The 12,978-nt window shown below is 31.1% G+C and overlaps 1 protein-coding gene across 9 annotated transcripts in view; it reads right to left on the bottom strand.

The window, feature by feature from the left end:
• LOC105499065 (activating signal cointegrator 1 complex subunit 3) overlaps nucleotides 1-12,978 on the bottom strand; it is a 371,359-nt gene that overhangs the window by 89,121 nt on the left and 269,260 nt on the right. For all 9 annotated transcript variants that reach the window (XR_011623509.1, XM_011771486.3, XM_011771484.3 and 6 more), the window contains 4 exons: nucleotides 6,571-6,708; nucleotides 6,360-6,480; nucleotides 5,183-5,315; nucleotides 1,455-1,580 (listed from right to left, as the gene is read on the bottom strand). Coding sequence is in view for 8 of the 9 variants with exons in the window: in XM_011771486.3 (XP_011769788.1) it covers nucleotides 1,455-1,580; nucleotides 5,183-5,315; nucleotides 6,360-6,480; nucleotides 6,571-6,708 (518 nt within the window). In the remaining variant the exon portion in view is untranslated. The remainder of the gene's footprint in view (nucleotides 1-1,454; nucleotides 1,581-5,182; nucleotides 5,316-6,359; nucleotides 6,481-6,570; nucleotides 6,709-12,978) is intronic.

Below are 12,978 nucleotides of genomic sequence, written 5' to 3'. Positions count from 1 at the left end.
CAAGAAGATTGGGCTATAATAAACGTAAAGTCTATTCCACAATTCTAATCCTGTAATGTGTTTGTTTGCTGTGGTAAATGTGCAGTTCTGGATGGCTATTTCACTAATTTTGCAGCTATGTTCTCAAATAATATTTAGTATCTAACCCAGACACCTTAACAGTGGAGGGAACTGGGCAAAATGTCACCATATTCTCAAACTCCTATCTAAGTAAGTTAAAATGTTGGCTGAAAAGAAACTTCTTAAGGTATTAGTAGGTAAGATTTAGTAAGAACATTTTCATCATGACTTCTCTAAGACTTTATAATGGTTTCATATTTTCTTTTACTTACATCTGGAACGTCCCTTAAAACTGACCCTTCCTCCATTCACTTTGTATCTAAGGTCCTCATTATCTTTTCCCTATTATTCAGTAGCTTCCTAACTGGTCTTCCTGCTGTAATGGTCTTTCCATCCCAGTTCACTTCCTACCATAGTGCAACAAATATTTAACAAAACAAAACCTAATTTGGTAATGTTAATCCATGTTTAAAAAAGCTCTCCATAGCCTCTAGGATCAGATGCAAACTCCTTAGCACAGCATAAGGGCCTTGTAGCCTCTGGTTCTTGGCCCACTTTCTAGTCAAGACAATCTTGTCTCTCTTCTCCTTGGGTTCTGGCTACATTAAACTCTTTCATATTCTCTAAACACTTATGACTCTTTCAAGCCCAGAGGATTTTTGCCCACATAATTTAATTCTGCCTCAAGTGCCTTTTGCCTTTTCTACTCCTGTTCCTGATTCAAGATTTGGATGAAGTGTCACCTTTTCTGTGAAGCTGTCACTCTCATAGGCTTACATATCATTCTATTAGAGGATTTATAATTTTCATTGTAATGACTTCTATGTGTTTTTCCCACACTAAAGATCAGCCCTTAAAAAACAGGGAGTCATGTACTCATTTTTACATCTCAGTGTCTAGTTTACCATCTGAAAAACAGTAAGTGCTGAATGAAGATCTAACATATTGTCTGGAGTGACACTCTACCGTGCCTCAATTTTATTTTCTCTTGCAATCTTCTTATTAACACTTATAAATGTCCCACAATTTCTTTCCACCTATAATTTCACAAGTCTCACTCTTTTCTGAATTCCAACTGCATCTAAGTCAGTCACTGTCATGTAGTTTAGCACATTTCTTAATGACTTCAGTTATCTCATGTCTCAACTACAGAGCAAATTCCTCAGGATGGCTTAAGGTAATTAAAATAGGTTAAGTAACAAATGCATATAATTATTGATATTTTAATATACTGTGATACCAGCGATATCATCTGATTCTTTAGACAAATTTATATACCTAGAACCTCCAAAGTTCTGCCTTTTTTGTATGTACCTTAATTTGGAGTTTATTACTTTCAAATATATCTTATTTCAGGGCAAAACAGAAAGGTATATAACTGCCCTTGCACTTACCTGGGATTCATGATAAGACGCCGGAAAAAGTAAGTCCAGGTGATATAATCCAATGCATCTTGCTTAGATGTAATTGTACCACCAGCAATCTCTGCATTTAAGTGGTCAGAGAGCACTCCTAATAAACTATATAGTGAACAAGACATGGGAGACATACGAGAGCATTAAACTGAAAACACTTAAATTTATCTCACATAGTCAAGATTCAGATTTTATGTTCTAAGATAAAAACAAATTTATTTTATATAACTTAAAATTTAGTATATAATTTTGTATACTTTATAAATAATTCATTCCAAATTATTTAGTGGGAATTTGGTTTCAATGTACTTTAATCATGAGTCTATAAATCACTTAGTATCATTAACTCAGGTGAACCCATATTATTCACCAGTACATATATGTGTTCTCATTTTCTTTTAAAAAACTATTTTATAATTTTCATTTAAATGTGAATAAAAAGTGGGCTAGTTAGAGAGAATGTCACAAAAGTACTATAATAACATTTTTCCAGATTAAGTTAACAGTAGTAGTAATTTGTTCAAAGCAATCACTAGTGCCTGTCACATGGTATGTACTCAATAAATGGCACTTATCACTACCAATCATTTTTGGAAAATAAATTGCTAGATGTAAAATGAATACAAGCTGACAAAAAGAAAGCTACTGACTTTCAGGAGATGATGACAGCCGCGAGAGGTAGAGTAAGGGCAGGCAACAGAAGGGATATCTTGCAGAGCAAGGAAGAGCACAAGTACGGGGCATGGAGTAAGTATGGAATAAGTAGTGAGGCAGATTAAAGGAGAGTTGACATGAAAGAGATGCTATTTAGAACAGAAGAGTGAGCAAATATATTCTCTTCATTAATTTGTAAATATTAAAGTCCCTAGTCATATAACACATTATATATTAGGTGTTGTAGAGTATACAAAGATAATCAGATGTGTTGAAAGACTGGTATAACAAAATGTTCAGCTTAGTTTCTTATGTTAAATATAAAAAAGGAAGCAATGTTCAACAAAAGAAAAAGCTAAGTAAAAATATAATTCATGGAAAAATATGCATGTATTAAAAATAGTTTTTGCAAAGGACATGAGAAACTGGTTATAATAAGCTGAATTTAAAAAAGTTGCTATGTTAGTCTCAGGTCACCAGTTGCAGACTATAAATTGGTACAGTCAATTTTGAGATCAAATTTGTAGTATCTATTTGAACAATCACTATGAACCAGCAATTTCACTTTTTCATTATGATCTGCTAGAGAAACATTTACATGTGAGAATAGGAAAGAAAATCTTTCACTGCAATGTTATACACAAGAGGAGAAAACTGGAAATTCTCTAAGTGTACATTAATAGAGAAATGAATAAACTATGAAATACTATGTAATATATAAAATAATAATGGTCGTATCAAGGTACAAAACAAAAAATTAGTTAACTTTTTACTGAAGTATACACAGATAAAATTACATAAATTATATAGGTACAACATAATTAATTCTTACAATTTGAACACAGTTGTGTAATCAACACCAACATCAAGCATTGAAAGTGTCTCAGAAGCCCTCCTGTTGTGCTTTTCTAGTCACTTTCTTCTCAAAAGAGTATTTGGACTTCCATTTATTTTTGCTACCTTACTGCAGTGGTTTGGGCCTGTGGCTCAATGCTTACTGGAAGAAGTGAAAGCAAAATCCCTACATCATTCCCTATCTCAAAGGGAAAGCTTTCAATATCTTCTTATAAATTATGATGCTTGATATAGATTTTTTGTAGATATTCTTTATCAGATTAGAGAATATTCCCTCATACTCCTGCTTGCTAACAGTTTTATTATAAATAGGTATGGAATTTCATCAATTTTTTTACATTTATGAAATGATTATATAATTTTTCTCATTCTTGTTCATATGGTGAATTATATTCACTCATTTTTCAGATAATCATCTTTGCATTTATAGAATAAACTGCATGTAGTAGTAATATATTATCTTTTTATACATTGCTTGATTTGATTAACTATTATCTGTTTAGGAGTTCTACATTTATATTAATGAGAGACGTTTGTTACATTCCCGTCTCGTAAATTTCTTATCAGGTTTTGGTATCCAAGTTGTTCTGGTCTCATAAAACAAGCTGCAAGTATTCTTCCCTTTTCTAAGACTAGGAGGAGATTGTGTACAATTGATGCTATTTCACCCTTAAATGTTATGAAGAATTTACCATTGAAGCTTCTGGGTCAGAAGACTTCTTTCTAAAAGATTTTAAATTTCAGATTCAATTGCTTTGATAGATGAAAGACTACTTAGATTTTTAAAAGAAATTTTACTATTTGATGTAAATTTTAAACATTATTTGCATTATGTTGTTAATATCCTATTATTACTCCAGTCTGTGGTATTTTTCCATTCCTTATACTTACACTAAAAAATTTATCAATTTTATTCATCCTTCTAAAAGAACCAACTTTTGGTGTTGCTGATTTTTCTCTAGTTATGTTTATTTTCAGTTTATTAATTCTTACTTTTATCTTTATCTTTTTCTTTCTTTGAGTTCAATTCGCTATTTTTTTTCTAAATTCTTGAGATCAGTACTTAGATTACTAATATTTTTTTCTTTTTCTTTTGTTTTTCTGCAGATAGGGTCTCACCCTGTTGCTCAAATTAGAGTGCAGTGGCATTGCAGCACACCATACCTCAAACTCCTGGGATCTAGCAATCCTCCTGCGCCTCAGGACCACATACATGAAACACCATGCCTGGCTAATTTTTTTATTTTTACTTTTTTGTAGAAACAGGATCTATCTATGTTATCCAGGCTGGTCTCAAACTCCTGGCTTCAGGCAATTCTGCCTCAGCCTTCCAAAGTGCTAGGATTACAGGTGAAAGCCACTGTGTCTGGCTGACTTTCTAAGTTTTTAAAATCAACATTATTTGCACTTATAAAAAATTAAAAAGAACCAATAACTATACACAGGATGAATCAGATGTTTTGTCTTCAATGCAGTTAGAATATGGTAAAGGAGATCCAATATATAGAAAAGGACTATGATAAAAGGTAGAAAGTGGTAAGTGTTTATAAGTGAAAAATACAAAAATCTGAGGGAAGAAAGGTTATTTTCAGCTGAGAATACAAGAGAACACTTTGTGAAAGGGGTAGTGGTTACTGGGTCCCAAAAGAGGTACAGGATGATTCTCAAATAAGCCAGCAGCCTAAATCATTAATTACGTGCTCCCTTATTTTGGATATTTATTTATTAACTGTATAACCATACTATGAAAACCCTCACCAAACTAATACTTTATTAAAGGTTTATTATGTGATAGACACTGTTCTAAGCGTTATGCATTTGATCATTATTAATACTCTATCAGATAGCTGGTCTTGCTACCATCTCCATTTTACAATAGGTACAATAAGGCAATAAGGAGTTAACCAACTTGCTCAAGATCAAGCAAGTAAATGGTAGAGCTCAGATTTTCACCCAGGTCATCTGGCTTCATAGCCAATGTGACTGAACACTGTATTATACTACTTATTTTAAAAAGTTATTTTTAACATTTAAATTATAATTGAATATTGTCATAAAGTGATAATTATATTGTTTCACATTATATTAAATTCTTTTAAGCTACCTGTTTTACTGATTTTTATATAATAAAATATAACCAGAAAAACACTAACTTGTGATGAAATAAATCCACTTAAACTAATTTAATTAAGATTTACCTTGATTCTACTGGGAAAGGTTCATAAAGAAATTTTTTATAAAAGTCTTTCTTTATGTCATGAACTAGAATTACAGCTTTGCCTTGGTCATCAAACTGCGGCCTCCCAGCACGCCCCATCATCTGGAGGACATCTTTAAAAGAGAGAACAAAGAGATTTCTACAATGTGGCACATAGCACAAGGTATATTTACTGATTATGGAAGGCTTCTATAATCAACCAAATAACAAAAGAAATAGATTATTTTCATAATATGTTTGCTATGTTGATGGCTACTACTATATTGAGTTCCCTAAATTAATGTAATTCACTCAGAAAGTTGATAATTAAATAAGCAAGTTACGTAACTATGATGAAAAACTGAGTCCTCGAAAGGGTCTTTCTTAACATTTATAGATTTAAAGATGAAAATTCCCTTTAGTGGAATGCTTTAAAATGTTGTTTAATAGATAATATTTTAATTAAATAAGAAAAAGTAAAAAATAAAATATATATACAAAAATCTTTTCAGCAGTCATTTGGTTATTTTCCCCGTGAATAATGAACCAATTTAGGCCTTGTCCTCCCTGCACCCCAGTATAAAATTTCTTCCTTTTAGTCTACATAACTCTCTGAGGTAACTAATGATTTAGAAATGATATAGCTTTTACACGTATTCATTTAGTGGAAATATACATTGAGTTTATTTCCCTTTTAAAACTCACTGAAAATGCTTTTATCATGTTTTAAAGTATCTTAATAGAGTCTTCATGCATAAGTTACAGCAACAAACACTTTGGTTCTGGAAATCCCATGGAGGTATCATTTCTAGTGAAATATATTTAAAATTAAGCAAAGTAATACTTAGTCATAACTTACTAAGAAACTTCACTACTAGCTCCTAAGAAGTACTTTTATCTATTTATAAATTTGAAACCAACTTTGGTTGCTTGATAATAAGTACTTTAAGCCACTTATTATTTTCCTACTTTTGTGTAAGTAAAAGTAAATACAGCAGCAGTATTTTGTATAATATTTTAACTGGAAACAAAAAGTCTATAATTGCTTATCATCTGTTTAAATGTGACCAATTCTCAAAAGTTTAATTTGTGGAAATTCAAATTATTACTTATTCAAATTCAAATTTACTAAGGGTAAAATAGAGCTTCATGTATTTCTGTGAATTTAAGAAAATTACCTGTAATGGGAAAATCCACATAACGTCTTGTTTTTCCATCATAGTATTCTGTTCCCTTAATAATCACTAAATGAGCTGGAAAGTTTACACCCCAGGCTAATGTGCTTGTAGCAATAAGAACCTAAAAAGCAAAATAAAATATCTTATATTTAAGTAAAATATAACTTTTAAGTTACATTTAAATATGTGTTCATTGGAGGAAAAAAAGTACCTGAACTTTGCAGTTTACAAATAGTTCCTCCACTGTTTTTCGGTCCCTCTCATGTAGTCCAGCATGATGCATTCCTATTCCGAAAGCAAGTGTCAGCTTGAGGTTAGAATCTCTTACTGTTGCAATGATGTTCTCCATCTGCAAATAAAAACAGAATTACAAGATGGAGATGTATAACTTTAAAATTTTCATATTAAGATTATATTTGATTAATTTTGTTTTTTATGTTATGTGGACATGAAAATATATGTCCCATGTATAGTTATGATTAAAGTTCAATTAACTGAAAATAATATCTACTTGGTGAGAATATACACTCTAAACACACTAAAGTTTAAAAGTTATTCATCTTATTTTTATGCATCGAGAAAAAATCTGTAGATAAATGGTATGTCCTTTAATGAGTAACAACCATTAAAAAGCATGGAATATTTCAGTGTCTCTGTTCATCTCTTATTATAAAAAACACTGTTTTTGAAGTTCAGTGCCAAAAATTTTGAAAATACAGACCAAAAAATCGTAAAAAATCAGCCATAATCCTTGCAGACAGAAATAAATTGTTCCAATTTATGCTTTCTTACAGAACTTATCAGCCCTGAACAAGTCACATAAACTTACTGGGCCTGTTTCTTTAACTCTAAATTTGAAATAATAACAGTAATCTTATACATGCATCTAACCTTCCCTAAAGCGCTATAATAGTAAATACTATTATTCATCCTATATGTAAATGTAGTAATGATAAAAGGATACATATACCTATTTAAAAATTGTTTTCCAGAGAGGCACACAACTATAAATATATTAGCATCTCAATGTTACTATATTCTCAAAACTCTATAACTGGTGTATTTTTGTTTACTTCTTATCTTTGATCAATAGTATAGCTAAACGCTTTTTATAATTATTGGCTGTTTTCTTTTATAATTTACCTTTTAATTTTTTAAGTCGATGTGATAGTCTTTTTTTCTAATTGGCTTGTGATCTTTTTTAACATATTATTGGTATTAACCCCTTGTCCATCATATGCTATAAATATTTTTGCCCCCAGTTTTTTATTTGCACTTCATTTTAATTATGCTTTAACTTTATAGACCTAAAATTGCAAATTGATCTCTTATGTTTTGTTGCTCAGAAAACTTTTCCTAAATATATACATACATACTTCCCCATTTCTTCAACTTCTGTTATAGTTTTATTTTTTAAATTTAAATAATTCTCTTGTAATTTATTTTTGTATAGAAACCATGGTAGAAATCTAAGTTTATTTTTCCTAAATAATTAACCAATTATTCCAGCAATATAGGTAAAATAATTCCTCATCTTACTTTAAACGCTCCATGTATTATATTCACAATTTTTATACATTATAATTTTTACATTTTTAAACATTTCCAGCCTCAGTTTAGCTCACTAAGCTGTCATATGTCTAAATGGTTTTTGAAATTCATGTTGTATAAATGCTCTCTGAATATTCTATCACTTTCCATTCTATATGGAAAATACTTAAACACACACAAATTTGAAAGAGCAAATCTTATTTTCTTACAAAATTTCTTGTAAAGAACTAAATAGTTGTGGCTGGGTGTGGTGGCTCCAACCTATAATCCCAGCACTTTGGGAGGCCGAGGCGGGTGGATCATGTGAGGTTTGAGGTCAGGAGATCGAGACTAGCCTGGCCAACATGGAGAAATTTCATCTCTATCAAAAATACAAAAATTAGCTGGGCATGGTGGTGCATGCCTGGACCCCTAGCTACTCAGGAGGCTGAGACAGGAGAATCGCTTGAACCGGGATGTAGAGGTTGCAGCGAGCTTAGATCATGCCAGTGTATTCCAGCCTAGGCAACAGAGCTAGATTCTGTCTCACAAAAAAAGAAGAAGAAAAAAAGAAAGCCCAGTTTCTTTGTTTCAGATAGTTCTCTGTCCTTGAAGCAGAGGATAACATAAGGCACAGTATAAGGAAGTGCTTTCTGGGAAACTCCATGAGGAGAATAATGTAAAGACCAAGTGATCTGAGAAGACACAAGCACTAAAAAGAAGGATACATCTCTAAAGTTTCACCACCACATTCCAACAGTAAGTAACAGGGAAGAAGTAACTTGGAAATAGTAAATGTATAATTTTTATGTGCCTAAGATAGAAGTATAAAAAAGTAACAATTTCTTCAGATCTTATTTCCTTTTTTTCTTCTATTAGCACCCTCTAATATGTGTACGTAAGTATGTTTGCAATACACTTAATATCTTTTCTGTGCATAAATCAGTAAGTAGATCACAAAATCCCCAGCTTGAGAAACTATCGCTGCTGCTGCAGTTTAGTAAAAATGTATGACCAAAATATCCATATAATGAAACATTCCAACTGCTTTGTTGTTCATTTTATTTTCACTAGTCAGAAAAATTTTCTCAGTTTTTTTTAAAGTGGAAGCAAGCTGTTTTACACTTATAATAATCCATAAAATAGGACTATAAAGTTTAGCTTTATAGTAATTACTAATGTATTTTAAAAGTACTATACAAACTAGGTGATATTTTAGTGACATACACATAAGAAATGTTATTTATCAACTTTCACTGAACTGAATGTAATGTATAAATAGTTCATGTATAAGTAGTTCATTCTGTTTGGCCACCTAGTATTCTTGTATTATTTACTTTATGAACTGTTATGGAGGAATACAGAAATGTATTAATATGAATCCACTTTACCTTAAAATTAGCACAGGATATGTAAGCTGACACAAATGCATGATATAAGGAAAGGTGCTTGTCTAGTCTCATAAACTACATGTTAGGTATTCTCATTTGACAACTTATTACTCATTTTTTGTTCAATAGTTCACAGCATAAAATATCTTCAATCTACACTACAAGAAACTAATTCACTGGTGTCCTTGTTCTAATAATTAGTTTGAGAAATTTTTTTTTTCACTTTTAAACTTACATAAGTATAACTTGTGTAATTTATGGTGCCCCATGGCAATGCCAATCACACCCAAACAGTAATGTATCATTTGCCACAGGAAAGCTAAAGAATCCTGTGGCAGAAGGTCTGGTGAGGCATTAATATCCTGCCTTTTGCACCAGGGAAGGCTAACTGTTTCTCAATCTCCTAGCCCCCACTTTCACATAAATCAATGCAGTAAAGAGAGCTACTTGCTTATCCCAACTGGCAAAGACTTAACATCCTCATGAAGACAATCACACACACACACAACTTCATTTATTACATGGTTTCTCTGGATGAATTCCAAATTATTTGAACATCATAAAAAGCAAAATTTATAGCTGTTAATCATTAAGCACAAAATACTACTAGGACGGCCTATACAAATTTGAAAATATAATTTTTTGGATTATATACATCTTTGTTACTGTACTTAAAAATAAGTTCCATCTTGATCAAAACATCATAAGACAAGCAAAAGTATTCAGAAACTCAGGATAATTAAACTTTAAAACATAATAATAGATAGAATTTGTTGAGCACTTATAATATGCCAGGCATTGTGTTTATCACTTTACAAAGATTATCACATTTAATCCTTTATATAAAGTAATATAGTCCTAATATAACACTCAATTCATTTATACAACTGAGTATATTTCAAATAGAAAGATCCAGTGATTTTGAATAATAAAGAATATACTTTCTTAGCCCTGGTTCCATCCGAGAATTAACCCCTATAAAAAATACTTGGGTTACCATCTTCTCAATTTTTCCAGTGACAGCTAGTACCTTTCTAGATGGAGAGGAGACAAGTTTATTTTATACATCAAACGGATACCTTACTACACTAAGGCTTAATTCTTGTTAAGAAGGGCTGCTATAGAACTAAAAAAACAAAAAACAAAAAACAAAAAAAACAAACAAAAAAACATGATACAGAAAGTTTTACTTTCATAGTTCATTTTTGTTCAACTAATATTTGTTGTAATGCATTGGTATCTTTCCAATAAACAGCCTTTGAAATATGTCTGACTACCTGATTATTAAAAAAATTATTCAATATTATACATAAAAGAAAAACAGATCTATGTTATTCTAGGTAGTGATCTTTTTCTTAAGGTTGGGGGGAGGAGGCACATATGTAAACTGTGGAACCATTTACTTTAACTTAATATAATTTTTTTACATTTTATATTTATTATACTCAAAAGCTTTTGTAGAAAGATAGATTCCATTTAAGTAGATACATTACTCTGTGCCTGAAATACATTCCAGTCAGAATATAATTCAGTGAGTTGATGACAACGTTGGCTCCAAAAGAAAGGAGGAGACCAGATTGGACAAGAATGAGCTAACAGATTGTGCAGCCTGATTCTGTCCTTTTGAGTGTGATATATTGTTTCAAGATGCTAAAACCCGTACTTTCTCAAAGCGTATCTGTTGTGCTGGTTTTCTCATTTTCACAGAATCCTCATTATCAGAACTCCATACTCTTTTCAAAGCATGTCAGACTCAGACCATATGCCACTGAATAATGCTTATCAATTGTCTAACATGCTCAATAAAAGATGTACCACAGAAGAATCATAAAAGTTACAAAGAGTTTTTTTTTAAATAAAAATAATTAAATCTATCGTATCTGGTACAGATGTTAAATGAAATGAAAACATTTCCTTATAATCACCAAATGTTAATTTCTTTTAATACAAGTCTGTGTGATAAACCCCATACACTGAAGAAAGAAAAACAATGAAACATTTTAGAGCATTCTATTGATACACTAATAAAAAAGAATTCAAGAAATAAATGAATTAAAAAGAACAGTTTCTAAACTTTATCAATACTCCCAAAATTTATACTCCCTTGCTCTGACACTCAAAGACAAGCATACTTCAAAATGATTAATCAAACTTTCAACATATAAATATATTTATACGTGATTAAATTACATGTGAAGTAAATATGTAAGTTAAATGTAAATTAAATGTACAAATGAAACATAGACAATAACAGCTAAATCTTTGCTATTTTTCCAAATAAACACAATATTATCTTCCCCCCCCCTTTTTTTTTTTTTTAGGAAAGCATGCTTACATTTGTCTTAAAATATTTTTTGAGGGAGGGGTACAAGCAGAATCTTATTACATGTCTAGATTGCGTAGTGGTCAAGTCAGGGTTTTCAGGGTACCCATTACCTGAATTGGGTATACTGTACCCATTAAGTAATTACTCATCATCTACCTCCCTCCCACTCTGTCACCCTTCCAAGTCTCCATTGTATATAATTCTCCTCTCTACATCCATTTGTATACATTAAATTTTTTTTTTATTTTCTTGTGCATACACAGTCACATGTATACATTTTTCTATCACCCACTTATGAGTGAGAACATGCAATATTTAGCTTTCTGTGTCTGACTTGTTTCACTTATGATAATGACCTATAGTTCCATCCATGCTGATACAGAAGACATGATTTCATTCTTTTTTATAGCTGAATAGTATTCTATTTTGTATATATTACATTTTCTTTATCCAATCATTTATTGATGGATACTTAGGTTGATTCCTATCTTTGCTATTGTGAATAGTGCTGCAATAAATATATGAGTGCGGGTATCTTTTTGATATACTTATTTCTTTTCTTTGGGTAGACACCTAGTAGTAAAATTGCTGGATGGAATGGTAGCTCTATTTTTAGTTTTCTGAGAAATCTCCAGACTATTTTCCATAGACGTTGTTCTAATTTACACTCTCACCAACAGTGTGTAAGAGTTCCCTTTCCTCTGAATCCTCATAGATGATAATAGCCATTCTGACTGGGGTAAAATAATATCCCACTGTGGTTTTAGTTTGCATTTTTCTGATAACTAGTGATGTTGAGCATTTTTTCATATACATGTTGGTCATTTGTACGTCTTCTTTTGAAAAATGTCTATTTATGTCTCTTGCACTTGGCCTAATTCTTAATAAAAACAGTATCAAAACTGGGTTGTAGGGTAACATATTAAATATTTTTTCTTATTCATGTCTTTAATTTAATTTGCCATGCTGTTGGTAGGAAATTCCAGTGTAAGCACTTCATATTTATTTCTGATTATAATTTTTATCTTTATTTCCATTGTTGAAGAATTCTGATTCTAACTCACACTTAGCATTTCCACATATTGAAAAACTTTAAAAATGCAGATAAAGGTAATGAAAGGGACATTATAAAATTTCCTAAAGTAGTATACTGTTAAACGGGTAATTATGATCTTAACATGAATTAAATTTGTGAAGGATCACAGGCAAAAAGGTATAAATATAAGATCAGATTTTACCACAGTTCTCAACAAAAAGAATCTGTTTTTAAGGTATAATTTCATGTTGCTACACTATCACAGTAATAACAGTTAACATTTATTAAACATTTAACTAAGTTTCAGTATGTTAAATGTATTAACACATGTAATCC

The sequence above is a fragment of the Macaca nemestrina genome, chromosome 5 (genome assembly GCF_043159975.1).
Source record: "Macaca nemestrina isolate mMacNem1 chromosome 5, mMacNem.hap1, whole genome shotgun sequence".
NCBI lineage: Eukaryota > Metazoa > Chordata > Mammalia > Primates > Cercopithecidae > Macaca > Macaca nemestrina.
Note: the sequence above shows the minus strand (reverse complement) of the source record. Positions and strands in the feature narration are given on the sequence as shown.